The following is a 16,750-nucleotide window of genomic DNA, read 5'->3' on the forward strand; positions in this document are numbered from 1 at the left end:
AGCTTATAAGTCTTTCCAGACTTGATTGCCCTATTTGCCACCCCTCAACTCCCCACACAACTGGAGAAAGACAGGATGGAACTCTATAGTGCAAAAGGGGAAATAGGCCCAGAAGGTTCAGAGAGCCTGACTGACTAGTGACAGAACAAGGAATCAAGTGTCTCAGTCAATCTGTTTCCAAGGCCTCTCTACCCTGAGGCTCAATTTCTCAGAGGGTGCTAAAAGAGACTTGGGCCTGGAAAGAAAGTGAATGTGTTTTACAAAATCCTAGAGTTTGCTGTTTATATTAAAGAGAGCAATAAAGAATCTGGCTTAAGAGTGAAATAAATAATCATTATTTATTTTTACTTCCATTAAAGTACTCTGTGAGCCCTAAACCTTACCAGGCACTGTGATTGCTGCTGGGGCAGAGATGTAGATAATAAGACTCCCTTTCTCCCCACCAAAGGAATGCTTGATGGCATTTCCCGGTTGCCTCAGCATTTCAATATAGACATTTCCCACCTCCAGGTACTACTACTACCTGCTAGTTATCATCTTGACCTATAAGATTGGGAACAGAGGGAACAGAGGGAAATACTGAATTTGAGCAGCAAGTCAGATCAACAACCAAATAACTAGAGTATAAAGAGGATTGGATAGTTTAGGAGTGTAGATAGGAGGTGTCTGTTCTAAAAAACAACCAAAGACACTGAAATTGGAGTTTGAATTGTAGAAAATGGAAAATCCCTTCCCTCTAAACTACAGGTTTCCTCTCTTTTAAAAAATGAAATATTTCAAGCATACAGGAAAAAAGGATAATATAATTGGTATTTTATTTGATAGAAACATTAATCCTTAGGGTTTTATATATAACTCCCACTGATCCTTGCCTCCTATCATTGTGTAGTTTCCTCCCACATTAAATAGGACTGACATGCGTAACGAATAGGATATTGTAGAAATGAGAGTGTGACTTTCGAGGTTAGGTCATAAGACTTTGTGGTATTCAACTTATCTTCTCTTGGCTCACTCTGGGGGAAGACTGCTCCCATGTCGTGAGGACACTAAAGCAGCCCTATGGAGAGGTCCATGTGGTGAAGAACTAAGACCACCTGCCAACAACCAGCACCAACTTGCCAGGCATGTGAGTGAACCACCTTGGAAATGAAACCTCCAGCTCCAATCAAGCATTCCGATAACTGCACCCTCAGTCAACATCTTTACTGAAACCTTATGAGAAATCCTGAGTCACGACCATCCAGCTAAGGTGCTCCTGAATTCCCGACCCTCAGAAATTGCATGAGGTTTTATATATAAAAAGATTTTTCTTTTTCCTACACATACATTAAGCCACAAAGTTTTTGGCAATAGATAACGGCATTGCAAACACCTATGTACCTACTATCCAAGCAGTCATAACGTTTTACTTACTACAGATCTTTTCTTAAAAATACAAACACCCCTCCCCCCAAACAAAAACAAAAAATAAAAACATTAGATATAGTTGAAACCCTGGCTTCTTCTCTAACCTGCCCCACGCCTCAGAACTCCTTAAAAAAAAAAAAAAAGCACCATGGCACACTGGATACCTAGTGTGCTTTTCCTGAAAAGCTCTTCTCTGTATTTCCGTTTTCCAGGCTCCAGCCTATTATCTTTCCCTCTTGTATTGCAGAAAAGAACAGAGAGCAACTTTTCAAAGGTTCTTTAGTCATCTCTTAAGATGGTCTTTCTCTGAGTTCAATAGTAACTCAAATACCTATCTGCCTTTGGTCACTAATTCCGTTAGCGTTCCCCTCAGTGCTTTAAAGCCCTGGGACCTGTGATATCTGGCTATATGGGTGTTGCTGTGCCACCCAACTGAGCTTTCTCTCTGAAATATCTATAGACCGATTTTTTCAGTTGAGAACAGCTATTTTTAAGTCTATAGGATTTATGGACTAGGGAAAAAACTGATGCAGAGGATTTAACCTATCTCTATAGTCATCTTTAGATGTAGCCAAACTATATACTGGAAAGAATGTAAACTATGCCAAACACTATAACTTTTATCCTAACCTTTGCAAATGTTGCCATTCATTTCATCCCTTGTAAAAAAACCACTCAGTCTCTTTCTCACACATATACATAGCTTACTCTCCATTTTTTTTTTTTTCTACACTAGGAGTTTTTGATCACCAGCATTCTGATCCTGCAACTTTTCTTCTCCCATCCTCCCTACAGGTGGGAAACAGCTTTTACATCTTCCTGCTCAAATATTCTCCAGCATCATGTTTACCTGTTCAAGGGTCACTAAGATTTTTTTGTTCCACTGATAGGTTAGCAGGCCTCTTTAAACAGCAGTATTTGTAGCATATTAAAAAACTACTTCCCATACCTAACTTGTAATTACCTAATAACTTCAAGATCTAAATTAGCAAAACCACTCTCATCTGAATTTACATTTTCCCAAGCCCTGACCTGGATTTCAGCACTGGTTGATCTAAGAGTGGATGTATGTGTAACTGATTCATTTTGCTATACACCTGAAATACAACATTGTAAATAAACTATACTCCAATAAAAATTTAAAAATTAGGTTGTACATCTGAAAAATATCTTGAGGTGAAGTTAACAGACCAGTTTGAGAATCCAGCTCTTCTGTTTGTCCAGACCAGTGTGCTCCTTCCCCCCAGAGATTTCTAGAGTGAAATCCTTGATATTACCAACCTGTTACAGACTTTCAGGTGTAGGAGTGGTAGCATATCTTGTATTGCAGAAACCAATTTAGAAGCATAGTACTCTTTCTTTCTTAAAGCGTTTACTTTTCAGACATGACAGAAAAATCTTACAGGTACACATGGAAAAGCAATACATGATTCACAGTTGAAAGTGAAGACAATCTAGTCAGAAAGCTTTTATTCCTGTCAGCTAATGCTGAAGCTGAAGTTCTGTGTATGATATGCTGCAGGGCTGAAAGGAATGATAATTAGTACTCTTCTCCTTCTTCCTCTCCCTCTCCTTCAACAGAATCCACACCAACCTCCTCATAATCCTTCTCAAGGGCAGCCATGTCCTCACGGGCCTCAGAAAACTCTCCTTCCTCCATGCCCTCACCCACGTACCAGTGAACAAAGGCACGCTTGGCATACATCAGGTCAAACTTGTGGTCCAGGCGAGCCCAGGCCTCAGCGATGGCTGTGGTGTTGCTCAGCATGCACACAGCTCGCTGTACTTTGGCCAGGTCTCCACCAGGTACCACAGTGGGAGGCTGGTAATTAATGCCAACTTTGAAGCCAGTGGGGCACCAGTCCACAAACTGGATGCTGCGCTTGGTCTTGATGGTGGCAATCGCAGCATTGACATCTTTGGGAACCACATCGCCACGGTACAACAGGCAGCAGGCCATGTATTTACCATGGCGAGGGTCGCATTTCACCATCTGGTTGGCTGGCTCAAAGCAAGCATTGGTGATCTCTGCTACAGAAAGCTGTTCATGGTAGGCTTTCTCAGCAGAGATGACAGGGGCATATGTGGCCAGAGGGAAGTGGATGCGGGGATAGGGCACCAGGTTGGTCTGGAATTCTGTCAGATCAACATTCAGGGCTCCATCAAATCGCAGGGAAGCAGTGATGGAGGACACAATCTGGCTAATAAGGCGGTTAAGATTCGTGTAGGTTGGGCGCTCAATATCAAGGTTTCTACGACAGATGTCATAGATGGCCTCATTGTCTACCATGAAGGCACAATCAGAGTGCTCCAGGGTGGTGTGGGTGGTGAGGATGGAGTTGTAGGGCTCAACTACAGCTGTGGAAACCTGAGGGGCTGGGTAAATGGAGAACTCCAGCTTGGACTTCTTGCCATAATCGACAGAGAGACGTTCCATCAGCAGGGAGGTGAACCCGGAACCAGTTCCCCCGCCAAAGCTGTGGAAAACCAAGAAGCCCTGGAGACCTGTGCACTGGTCAGCCTGTTACAAAAGAGGAATAGAAAAAACATAGTTATTGCTCTTTGTGATACCATCATAGTAATCATAGTAAATACTTTCACTTTCCATATTAGCTCAAAGATTTAGGTTGTATTCTGACAAGAAACACTTTTAAAAAAATGTAGACCTTCCTTAAATCACTCAGCATTTCTTTATTAAAAATATCTCCATTAATACTTATAAAATGACAAGAATAGTTCATATATATATATATATATAAATATATTTTACATATATATTTTTTGCGGTACACGGGTCTCTCCCGTTGCAGAGCACTGGCTCCAGACGCGCAGGCTCAGCGGCCATGGCTCACGGGCCCAGCTGTTCCACGGCATGTGGGATCTTCGCGGGCTGGGGCATGAACTCATGTCCCCTGCATCGGCAGGTGGACTCTCAACCACTGTGCCACCAGGGAAGCCCAACAGTTCATATTTTAATTGAACTTTAAAAGAAACTTTAAAGGAATAATTAACCTCACTCATTATATTTCAATTCTGTGTTTGAAAAACAGAGCATATTTCAAACATCTCCCTTAGATTCATTGATTTACTTTATTCTTGAGAATAAACATACCAGTTTCCGAATTCGGTCCAAGACGAGGTCAATGATCTCCTTGCCAATGGTGTAGTGACCTCGGGCATAGTTATTGGCAGCATCTTCCTTGCCTGTGATGAGCTGCTCAGGGTGGAAGAGCTGGCGGTAGGTGCCAGTGCGAACTTCATCTGGAAAAGGAAAACGAAGCAGCCACCCATCACTAACAACCTGCACAAGTCTGCTCGACCCCAGGGCATCATTGGAGCCCCCAGGATACACCTCCTGTTCTGGACCCCCGGGATCTCATTGGGATTTACTGAGGTCAACTCACCAATGACCGTGGGTTCCAGGTCTACAAACACTGCCCTGGGCACATGTTTGCCAGCGCCTGTCTCACTGAAGAAGGTGTTGAAGGAGTCATCTCCTCCCCCGATAGTCTTGTCACTTGGCATCTGGCCATCAGGCTGGATGCCGTGTTCCAGGCAGTAGAGCTCCCAGCAGGCATTGCCGATCTGGACACCAGCCTGGCCAACGTGGATGGAGATGCACTCACGCTGTGAGAGGGAGGAAAAGGAAACATTAAAAACCAATTAGTGGTGACTGTGAAGCAAAACAAAATGTTTATGGAAACTTAATCTTACAAATTTCCTTTCAAAACGAACTACAGTGTAATGCATTTTTTCTTAATCTAGGAAAGAAGAGCTATACTTCTGATCTCCATTAGTTTTAATTAATTTCCTTTTCCCCTCTAAATTGGGAAGGACTCTTTACAGACCAAGAACAGACCTTAAGTCATTGCTTCCTCCTTTGGAGGATCAAGATACGGAGGAGGTCATCCATCTAGCGCTCAGACCCCAGAATCCCATTTTAGAGTAGGTGCCCAGATTTCTGGGCAGCTCCCAACACAGGAAGCACGTGGCCAGAACAGTGCAGAGGAAATGTCTGGCTGCAGGGACGAGGGGTGGGGCTCTGCGGCAAAGGATGAATGAGCAATCCCGGGTGTGCGCGCCCGCGCCCCTCCCCGCCCCCCCGCCGCCGCGGTTCGTGGAGCCGCGCAGCTGCAGAGGCTCTCAACAGCCACGTCTGCAGAGGCGCAGCCATGCCCAACCGTCCTCCGCTTCCCGTAGGTACAGAGTTCAGTCCAGCACCTCCCCATGTGTCACGACGCAGCAGGGGATTATCGGCGGCCCAGATCTGGCCAAGATCCGATTTCCGTTCCCTCAAAACCCCTCACCGCTACCACCTGCTCCCACGCGCATTCCTAACACAGCAGAGGGCAGGGAGGAACAGATGGCCTCTACAGGCTGTTGGGAGGTAGCTGCCCTAATACACTGGCGTAGCGCACTACACCGATAAGGAGACCTTCCCACATTCATCTTACTGTATTTATTTTTATTTTTGTTTTTATTTTTTAAAAGAAAGAACTCAGGGTAACAGGGGACACGCCCTCCAGCCATAGACCTGCAGCGCGCGTGCGCACTCCAATGGCGGGCTCCCGTCCACTCCCTGGCGGGAAGGTAACGGTCGCGCGTGCGCTTTTGTGTCCAGCTCCTTCCCGCCTCCGCTTTTCGTGCTGAGGAGGAAGTGAGGGCGGGGAGAGCCGCGCGCGCGCTCGCCAAAGGCTGGGGGGAAGAGGGGGATGGGAACGCGCGGGAAAAGAATGCAGTCTTGAGGGCACCACGCCCAGGAGTTAAAGGCTAAATGAGAGCCCCAACCACGATAAAGGAGAGCCAGTGTCCCACCATCCCCTTCCAGAGTCCCAGAAAAAAAGGCGGTGGGCTCCCTCCGTTCCCTCTTCCCGAGCCCCACCCGTTCTCCACAAACGGGATCTATCTACTCTCATCCTCGGCCCTCGCCTCGCTCTTCACCCTCCAAATGAACAGCGGTGGCGCCAGCCCTCTCTAGCTAGAGGACCTCCGCGCTCCCCCGGGCTCGCTTTCCCCCGTTATCCCGAGCGAGGCCGGCGGTCCACTCACCATGGTAGCTACGGGTCAGCAAGCGCAGGAGACAGGAGTAGACACCGGGTCCCGGTTACCGTTCTCGACAAGCTAAGAGTCGAGGTAAGTAACGCACTGAGGCGGGGGTGGTGCGGGAGCCACTTAAGTAATGGTCCTGGGAGGGGCTGGCGGGCACAGGCGGTGCCATGGCCTCAGGCCCCTCCCCCGGCCCGGCGTACCCACTCGGCGCCCGGCTCGGCCGCCGCAGAGGCGGGCTCCTGGCCCCGAGCCCTTCCCCGCGCCAGGCGTGCGGGGCGGGGTCCGCCGCGCCTGCGGGCCACGAGCTCCGGTGCTGCAGTCTCTGGCGCATGACCGCCAGGGCCAGGGCGGGGGCGGGGATGGGGGATGGGGGATGGGGGATGGGGCGCAGGTTCGGAAGAAACCAACATGGGAATGGGGGCTCGATTGCTTTAATTTGGACGAATCCTAAGATTGAAGAAGTCCACACAGTTTTAAAGATGAAGCACCATGGTCCAGATAGCTCAGCTGATTATTTTCACGTTGTCACCATTTGTCAATGAGTTTTGTTTTTCTCTTCCCAGTTCCTTTAAAGGCAGTACAGAAAGCATTTACCTGATAATGTGGAGGACCAAGGTTTAGATAAAAATAGTTCTATATGGTTTACTTGTTATTTAAACTAAAGCTACCAAACAGTATTTCAGTCATTCAAAGAGTTAAGCACCTAAGCACTGAACATCTAAGCTGTTAAAAGGGTAGGGTAGGCCCCATTTTTAGAACTAAACCAACCAACTTTATGAAACAGCTCTAGGGTCTTTTAGAAAGAGAAATTTAAAGACACATTTCAAATTTGGTAGCTAAATTGAAGGAGTAAGGACAGAAACTTGGGGAGGGAGGAAACTGTTTGACCCTGAAAGATATTTAGGAAGTCGGGATTCCTTGTGCTATTTAGAGTTTTGTAAAACTTTTAAAAATTGAAGCATAATTGACAATGTTACATTACTTTCAAGTGTACAACATAGTGATTTTACATTTATATACATTGTTACCCTCTAAAATAAAGCAACCAGTTCTTTTACCAGCAAGGTGGGTTTATTCAGGAATAGCAGAGAATCACAATTTGGGGCAAGCAAGCAATGGGGAATCATAGGCAAATCCAGAGAACAAAGGAGAGTGACTTGCTTTTATTAGATTTTAGGAGGAAATTGGGGGGGGGGGTACCGTTTGAAGAAAAGTTCTCTGGAGAAGAATGAGAGTTCAAGATTGTGGCAGTTTCTCTCTGGCTGCAAGTGGTGGTTAGAGTGTTGTTGCTGGAGCTGGGAGGGATCTTCCTTCCTTCTTTTAAAAGCAGGAGGTGAAATTCCTATGTGAAAATGTCCTTCCTTGTACCAGAAGAAAAGTAACATTCTTATCTTCCTTCTTCCTGCTGATTATGCAGACTGCAACTGGTGCTACCTGTATGAGAGTCCCCCCTTTAGGGCTTCCTGACTCCGTTTAAAATAAAGTTTCCTTTATTTATGTTCACATTTATCCCTTTTGATCAAGACCTTTCCTTAAAAGGGGCTTCCCTGGTGGCGCAGTGGTTAAGAATCCGCCTGCTGATGCAGGGGACATGTGGTTCAAGCCCTGGTCCAGGAAGTTCCCACATGCCGCGGAGCGACTAAGCCTGTGTGCCACAACTACTGAGCCTGCGCTCTGGAGACTGCGATCCACAACCACTGAAGCCCGCGCACCTAGAGCCCGTGCTCCGCAACAAGAGAAGCCACTGCAATGAAAAACCCGTGCACCACAATGACGAGTAGCCCCCGCTCGCCACAACTAGAGAAAGCCCAAGCACAGCAAGGAAGACCCAACACGGCCAAAAATAAATAAAATACAAATTAAAAATAAATAAATTTTTAAAAAAACAACTCTATATCTTACCAAGGTCTTAAGCATTGGAGATAATCTTGAAGTGTTGAGCTAGTGTCACTCTCTTGGGTAAGTCATTTTTGCAAAGATTTAACAGGCAACAGGCACAAAGCTTAAAAATGATTATGTGAAGCAGAATTTAAATTAATATAAGTTCAATTTGTATGATGGGTCGAAGCCAGGAGCCCACACCTGAAGGTAATCAGCTAAATAGGTCAAAAGACCAGGCAAGGGCCATCAGGTGGAAGTTGTAACCAATGGGCTTGTTCCCTGATTTTGTGTAACTGAGTTTCTGTTTTTCCAGAGGCACTTATCTATAGGCAACAGGTGGTATTTGCTGTCATACAAATGCCTCCTTGCTCAGCAAGTTGATAGTCAAAGGCCATGCAGTTATCCAAAATTACTTTAGTCAACGAGTCAAGTGGTCATTGTTGCGTTGCTATTGCTTTGGCTGCGGAATCAGCTAGCACTCCTGATGTTCGGGAGAGATCTTTGATCATGCATTTCATTGGCACTTATTCTGACCCAAAGGAGAAAGGTTCTCCCTCTGGAGGCATACTTGGAGTCATGTATGCCTCCTTGAAGTTCTTGTTTAAGGTGGCCATGGATGCTTAATGGGGTGGAACAATGGGAAGCTTCAAAAATCTTACTTTGTAGCTGTCATCAAGGAACACCAGGTGAAATTAGCAGTAGCACTTAGGAAAAGTGAAAAAAATTTCATTACAGTATGGACTAAAGGTTCACTATTGTTGTGAACAGATCAAGGTTTCTGGTGGCAAACCCAACAATTAGATAACTTTTCCCCTTTTGTAATAGACTGAGAAATACAGATAAGAGCATTTCTTCCCAAGAAAAAGAGGGAAAGGATAAGGTAGGAAGTAACAGTGGGAAATGGTATACAGGCCTGGTCTGGTCATCTTGGGAAAGCTGTCTCCTTCAGCTGCCATCTGGTTCAGTTCCTGGTCATTCTGATTCAGAGGTCTCCAGTGCTTGTACAGGACTGGATGTCAGTTGGAGCCTTCTTTAGCTGTGAAATGTGTACCCAAAGCTTGGGTCTCAAGTTTGGCCGTTCACCTGTGTAGTGAGGAGGACCTATTATAGTCCCTTCCAAGGAGATTTAAGGGCAATTGTTGTTTTTATCGATTTGAAATCAGAAGGGTGAGAGAAATTGGAAATGTTAGTTTGGAGATTTGTAGTCAGATATATGATGAAACTAGAAGAGTTTAGGATCCAGTCCAGCTCAGGTGTATAACCTTAAAGATAATTAGCAGGATAAGAATCTAGTATCTGCAAAGGTGCAAACATAATTTCTCTCTTCATAATTATCTTCCTTTTTGTCAAAGATAATCATAGTAAAACTAATTTGGTTGTATTAAATTTGGCCTGATTATTTACATAAACACAGCGAGAATAGTGATTGATCATATAAGCTCTTTTTAAGCTTATCTTGTGAAGCTTGAAAGCAAGGTTCTAGGCCAATTTTTACAAGTAGTTCCTTAAAACTGTCTGATTATTTCTGAGTCTATGTATATCTCTCTTGAGTATGATAAGCTAGTCAAAGCCTTGGTAAAATAGCCAATATTTCCAATTGTTTTCTGTTACAAGGAGAGTAGATTCTTATTGAACTTATGCAAATACATATATTTGTGATTAATAATAAGAATAATATGAGTCTCTGAATTCTGGAGGGATCGGGAAGGGAAAAAAAGATATATATTTGATCTTTGCTTACAAAGATATCTTTTACCGAATTGCTATAAGTCATAGATGCTTAAGAGAAAAAGTTTCCTTAAATCTGGAAAAATAAAACATTAGAGAAACAGCATAAGAAGTCAAAATTTATAATCATCCTCATAGGTTCATTTAGTCTCCTGTGATTAATTCTTGTTGATCTTGATCTTGGGTTAGCAACTTTATGAATCAATCAGTTTGCCATTAAAGTCTTAGAAATTTTTATCCAGTTCAGTGTTATGATCTAAAGTTATCAGAAACCTGCATTCCAGGGACTTCCCTGGCGGTCCAGTGGTTAAGACTCTGCACTTCCACTGCAGGGGGCACGGGTTTGATCCCTGGATGGGGGAACTATGCACAGCCAAAAACAAAACAAAAAACCCTGCATGCTAGAGTACTTGTCAAGGTCTTTGCCATGAATCTCCTTGAAGATGAATCTCCTTCAGGCTGTGGGAACATTTTTGCAAAGCATCAGAGTAAAACAATAACTATCTATAAATGACAAAAGACTTAAAAATAGCAAAAGTTAAAGATCTAAGGTTCATTATAATGCAGTTGATAAGAGAATTTGGTTATTTCTGTGACATACAACATTTAAAGATAATAGCTGAAATTACAAATGATAACGTTATACCAGCACATATCAGATTCTCAGGAACGTCATATAATTTCTGAAACGTATACCTATACAGATGTAATGTAAAGAAGGCTTAGTATTATTTCTTATTTAAAAGTGCTTCCCATGTAATTTAACATATCAAATAAGCCTAATTACTTTAATATCTTCCTTTTTATAAGGTAAAAGAACAGACCCTTTGAGATGCTCCAGGGGCCCTCTGGAAAAATCCCAGAGGTAGTCTAAGGTCAAAAAGTCTTCATTTAGAATTTGATTTGGGGGATGATTGTCAAAAAGAGCAAAAGGTTTGGACACTTAACTAAATAGGATCATGGATCATTGTGAAATAATATTTAATTATTCATTTAACCCAAGTGACAAAAAGATTTCAAAAGCAATTATAGAAGCTTACCTAGGTGCAAGAAGCCTTAGCTCTTTTACAAATTGATTTTGGCAAGGGATCTTTTATAGCAATCTGTATTTTTTTTCTCACAATTTCAATTTTATTAGTTCAAATATTGTTTTCTCAATTTCAAAAACTTACAAAGCTTATCTAGAGAAGAAATGATGCAAGCCAGTTGTTACAGAGTAATTTCAGATTTACTCTTAGAGGATAGCATAATCGCCTATGCATTACATTAAATGAATATAAACTCCTTCTACATAATATAGTTAAACCATATGCTTTTTGGAAATTACAGCGTAGAAGCTCATTCTGACATGGCTCTGCTATACTGGGAATGATAGAACAGGGAAGGGCAACAGGATCCCTGCATTATTGCTGAAGAGAGTTGCTCTAAGATAAGTAGGCAGAATAAAGATTTGAAAGACGGGACAACAACTTCTAAACTGATGACAGAGTTATAAATATCTGGTAAGCTACCAGCAGATTTCCCAGCCTAGCAACTAGTTATTAGAAAGGAGCGAGGGTGTTCTTTTTTTTTTTTTTTTTTTTTTTTTTGCGGTATGCGGGCCTCTCACTGCTGTGGCCTCTCCCGTTGCGGAGCACAGGCTCCGGATGCGCAGGCTCAGCGGCCATGGCTCACGGGCTTAGTTGCTCCGCGGCATGTGGGATCTTCCCGGACCAGGGCACGAACCCGTGTCTCCCGCATCGGCAGGCGGATTCTCAACCACTGCGCCACCAGGGAAGCCCGAGGGTGTTCTTTTAAACAAAGATTGCTGCCTGGCTGTCAAGGCAACAAAGTGTGAGCCTATCAGAGAGTGATTACCTCCTGGCCTTGAGGAGTTATCATCGATTATGTACAGGGCAGAAAGGGAGGTGGTTCTTGTTTTGGCCTTTTCAGCTGGCTGCATAGACCCTTTTTGTTGCTCAATTTACTGTGGCATAAGAACAGTGGCTTTTAGATGTGTTGGATCATTTCACAGTAAGAAATGCAGTGTATTTATGGCCTAGCACATACTTACATATATAAAACCATATAAGTAACTGAAATAAAAGTTTAAGGGACTTCCCTGGTGGCACAGTGGTTAAGAATCCGCCTGCCAATGCAGGGGACAGGGGTTCGAGCCCTCGTCCAGGAAGAACCCACATGCCGTGGAGCAACTAAGCCCGTGCACCACAACTACTGAGCCTGAGTTCTAGAGCCTGTGCTCAGCAACAAGAGAAGCCACCGCAACGAGAAGCCCGCGCACCGCAACGAAGGGTAGCCCCCGCTCTCCACAACTAGAGAAAGCCCATGTGCAGCAACAAAGACCAAATGCAGCCATAAATAAATAAATAAAATGAGGTTTCTTTTATTTCACAACATTATGAGATAATCACATTGATAAGTCTAGTTACCATCTGTTACCATTTAAAGTTATTACAGTATCATTGACTAAATTGCCTGTTTTGCATATTACATCCCCATGACTTATTTTATAACTGGAAGTTTGTGCCTCTTAATCCCCTTTACCTATTTTGTCCATGCCCTGAACCCCTCTCCTCTCTGGCAACCATCATTGTAAACTGTCTGTATAATAACTGTTTTCTGTTCCTAAGTCAAAGTAGATTAACAAGTTATAGCTTAGTGCTAGGAGGCCCAGAATAGAGTGAATAGACTAGTTTTGTTTTGTTTTTTCTCTTTCTTTCAGGAAAATCTATTCCCAAACCATAAAATTCATTGTTATCCCTTGGAAATACATAAGGTGGTTAGCTAGGGTTAAAGTGTGGCTTTAAAATGGACCTAGCAGAAACCTACTCCTGTTACTACACTACTGAAAATATCCCCCCAGTGATGGTGTATTAGTAACAAAAAAGGTACAACATAGACTGTAAAAATTCATAGTTCATAGTCAGCTATTATTTGGATTTGGTAAAGCTTTCACCCTTCATATCAGACAAATAACAAGCTTACACTGTTAATATGTGTGTAGTATACATATACATATATTTTATATATATATATATATATATATATATATATATATATACACACACACACCTGGAATGCAAACTAGGAGGTTCTTATTTATTTCTAATAAATATTTTTGTAGTATGTTAAAAGGTTTTCTTTCAAGTCAAGATCCAAATTTGTTTTATTCTTTTTTTTTTAATTTTTAAGTTTTTGGCTGTGTCAGGTCTCTTAGTTGGGGCACGTGGGATCTTTCGCTGTGGCGCGCGGGCTTCTCTAGTTTTGGCGTGCGGGCTCCAGAGTGCGTGGGCTTTCTAGTTGTGGCACATGGGACTTAGTTGCCCCGTGGCATGTGGGATCTTAGTTTCCCCAACCAGGAATCGAACCTGCATCCATTGCATTGGAAGGCGGATTCTTAACCACTGGACCACCAGGGAAGTCCCAAGATCCAAATTTGTACACGTTTCCCAAACTGGGTCATAGGAGACAGGAATATATTTGAATATTGTCTCCCTTATTCTTAAACGAAGATGGAAAATAATTAGCTTGCCTTGACTGGAAAAATGAATGTTAGGGAACCATACTGCTGAACTCTATTTTGCTGTCTGCTCTGGATGAAAGCCATTTGAAAGTAGGCGCCTCCCTCCTCCTAGCTCTGCGGAACCTTAGAGCTTTCACTGCAGAGAATTTCTCCTGTAGGCCTATGTGTTTCCTCAGGTACCTTTCTAAAAGGTACCTTTAGCTTTGCTAGCCTTGTTATCTGTGCATTCCCCTGTTGTAAATGAGGAAGTATTTGAGGTTTTTTTAGGTCCCTGATGATACCTTACATTTCAGAGAGTAATAGACCTATAAGGGACCTTTAAATATAATTTAGTCTTGTATCTTTATGCAAGAAAAATATTGAATAATGCTAAGGTAGTTTATTTTGCTACCTCTTATAGTACCTGAGAGGAAAGTCTGACTTTTTTTTTTTACCCATATTAAACTTACATGGGTCTATTTATTTATATTATATACAGATGTATACACTTTGTCTATATTTAACAACTAAATAGTAGTTATCTATTGCTGGAATAGAAACACAGTATTATCCACTGTCTTAACATTTTATTTATTATTATTTTTTAATTTATTTATTTTTTAAATTTATTTTTGGCTGCGTTGGGTCTCCGTTGCTGTGCACAGGCTTTCTCTAGTTGCTGTGAGCAGGGGCTGTTCTTCGTTGTGGCATGTGGGCTTGTCATTGAGGGTGGCTTCTGTTGTTGTGGAGCACGGGCTCTAGGCGCCCGGGCTTCAGTAGTTGTGGCGTGTGGGCTCAGTAGCTGTGGCTCGCGGGCTCCAGAGTGCAGGCTCAGTAGTTGTGGTGCATGGGCTTAGTTGCTCCGTGGCATGTGGGATCTTTCCGGGCCATGACTCAAACCCATGTCCCCTGCATTAGCAGGCAGATTCTTAACCACTGTGCCACCAGGGAAGCCCTTAACATTTAAACTGATTGTATAGGTCTTCCATTTGTTAGACTGTGTCAAGGCCTGTAGCTATTTGCTTTGAGTCTTTGATGTAGTGGGAAAACCCTGTGTTGGCATTTGAGCCTCCCATCTTTGCTACTTAATATCCTGGCCATTTGCTACTGTTCTAACAGTCAGTAACATTTTTGATAGTTCCATTTTGTGGTTTAGACACAAAACTTCATAAAATATTTTGTTCATTTAACCAGCTCTATAAGGAAAGACAAAAATAATAAATAGAAACAACTCACCAACCATCAACTATTTTCAAACATTTGGCCTTTTATTCTTATTTATTAGATTGTTATAAATTTATATATGCCCTTTTGCGTTCTGTTATTTTCACAGATAGATGTATAGGGGAAAGAAAATGTGCTTTGATTTCAGATAGTACTAATTTCAATTCTGACTTTATCAGTTATTAGTGGTATGACTTTAGACCCTTTATTATCTTTCTCAAGCTTCATTTATGAATGGAAATCAGTATTAGCTTGGAATCATCTTTTTTGTTTGTTTGGAGTTTTGTTGTTGTTGTTGTTGTTTTGGCCCCGTGACATGCGGGATCTTAGTTCCGGACTGGGGATCGAACTCGTGCCCCCTGCACTGGAAGCATGGAGCCCTAACCACTGGACAGCCAGGGAATTCCCTGTTTGGAGTTTTGTTTGTTGTTGTTTTTTTTATTTATGTTTTTATTTGGAAATGTTTAAATCAGTGCAATGAAACTGAATTTTAGAGACACTGGATGTCATTAGTTTGGATATCATCAGTTTATTATAAAAGGGAGACATGGAAATGAAAAGATTTCAGAACTTCCATGGAATGGGTGGCTTCACGCTATGCCATTTCAATAGTGATTTATTTCAGTCTACATACTTTCCAAGAATGTCACCATCTCTAAATAAGAAATAATCCTTTCTGTCTAGATCTACTTTAGCACCTCCATATTCTGGGAGAAGGACTTTATCTCCAACTTTCATGCTAACTGGTTTCCTTTAGAGCCCCATCCAGTAGCTACTACTGTTGCTTGCAATAATTTTCCTTGAGATTTTTCTGGAAGCATAATCCCTCCTTTGGTTACAGTTTTGGCTGTGCTCCTTTCAACTAATACTTGGTCAAAGAGGGGAAGAAACTTTCCAAATGCCTGTCTTGCCTTGACTGGCCCCTGCTGCAGTTCATATTCTGCGCCTCCACCGCGAGGAGGGACCCGAAGTCGGAATCATCTTTTTATTATGCTGTCACATTCGGTTCCATTAGTAAATTCTATCAGCTTTATCTTCAAAATATGCCCATTACTTTTTATCACATCACCTTATTTCATAGCACTTATAGAATATGAAATTAACTTGTTTGTATATTTATTTACTTGTTTAAAATTTCTCCCTAATTAGAATGCAAGCTCCATGCCTGTTTTTGTGGAAATCAATTTTGATTGCCCTCCCCAAAAACACTTTTTTCCATTATTCTTTGCCAAGATAACCCTCTTCTTTTTTTTTTTTTTAAAGTGTATGCACGTGCTCAATTCCAGGGATTGAGGGAACCCTGTTTCCCTTCGCCAGATACTTGCTTTCTCAGTCTCCTTCATAACTGGACCCAGTTCTGGCCAAACGGTGTTTCTGGGAATGGTTTTTCTCTCCCTAATCAAAAAGATTGCATCCTGAGGAAAGCTCTCTTGTTTCATTCCTATACCTTGCTTTCTGCTTTTGGAGATGTTTTGTGAACGTATGATGCCTGGAACCAACTTAAGACCCTGAGGGTCTTAATGCAAAGAGAATCAGAGATGCCAACTCAGTGCTCTCACATTGTGAAGCTGCTTAGCCAACCTTAAAACCACCTTTCTCCAGATGTATTACTACATAGTAGGTGCTTAATATGTAATTTGTTGTTGAAATGTTGAACTTGGTGATTGATTGGATATAGGGTGTGAAGAAAACTGAGAAATGAAGGTTAATTTTCAGGTTTTTGGTTTAAATAACTGGTTGAATGGTGGTATTTTTGAATGAGTTCAGAATCCTGAAGGAAGAAGTGGGTGGGAACTGAAGAAGGGACACAGGGGAAGCTAACAGTTTAGCTTTAGACACGTTTTGAGGTTTAAGTGTTTGTGGTACATATACCTGGAGATATCCATTAGTCAGTCATATATGCAGATGTGAATAGAGGAGAGATATAGATTTGAAAAGTTTTCAACATAAAGATGATAA

General features: G+C 42.4%; 1 protein-coding gene and 1 pseudogene across 1 annotated transcript; both read right to left on the reverse strand.

Annotated features, from left to right (window-relative positions):
- Positions 1-2,762: 2,762 nt before the first annotated feature.
- On the reverse strand, positions 2,763-6,721 carry TUBA1B (tubulin alpha 1b). Its single transcript, XM_059080649.2, has 4 exons — positions 6,457-6,721; positions 4,812-5,034; positions 4,520-4,668; positions 2,763-3,928 (listed from the first exon to the last, which is right to left on the reverse strand). The coding sequence occupies exons 1-4, from the start codon at positions 6,457-6,459 to the stop codon at positions 2,948-2,950; spliced, it is 1,356 nt and encodes a 451-aa protein (XP_058936632.2). The 5' UTR covers positions 6,460-6,721; the 3' UTR covers positions 2,763-2,947.
- An 8,691-nt stretch (positions 6,722-15,412) lies between these two features.
- On the reverse strand, positions 15,413-16,134 carry LOC131767227 (10 kDa heat shock protein, mitochondrial pseudogene; annotated as a pseudogene).
- Between the last annotated feature and the right edge of the window lie 616 nt (positions 16,135-16,750).

Source organism: Kogia breviceps, chromosome 12 (assembly GCF_026419965.1).
Source record: "Kogia breviceps isolate mKogBre1 chromosome 12, mKogBre1 haplotype 1, whole genome shotgun sequence".
Lineage (NCBI taxonomy): Eukaryota > Metazoa > Chordata > Mammalia > Artiodactyla > Physeteridae > Kogia > Kogia breviceps.

Excerpts from the sequence above, each read along its gene's own strand:
- TUBA1B (XM_059080649.2), bottom strand. Across the intron at positions 4,669-4,811 it reads CCTGGAACCCACGGTCATTG|ATGAAGTTCGCACTGGCACC; the intron begins GTGAGTTGACCT and ends TTCCTTTTCCAG. Across the intron at positions 3,929-4,519 it reads TGGACCGAATTCGGAAACTG|GCTGACCAGTGCACAGGTCT; the intron begins GTATGTTTATTC and ends CTTTTGTAACAG.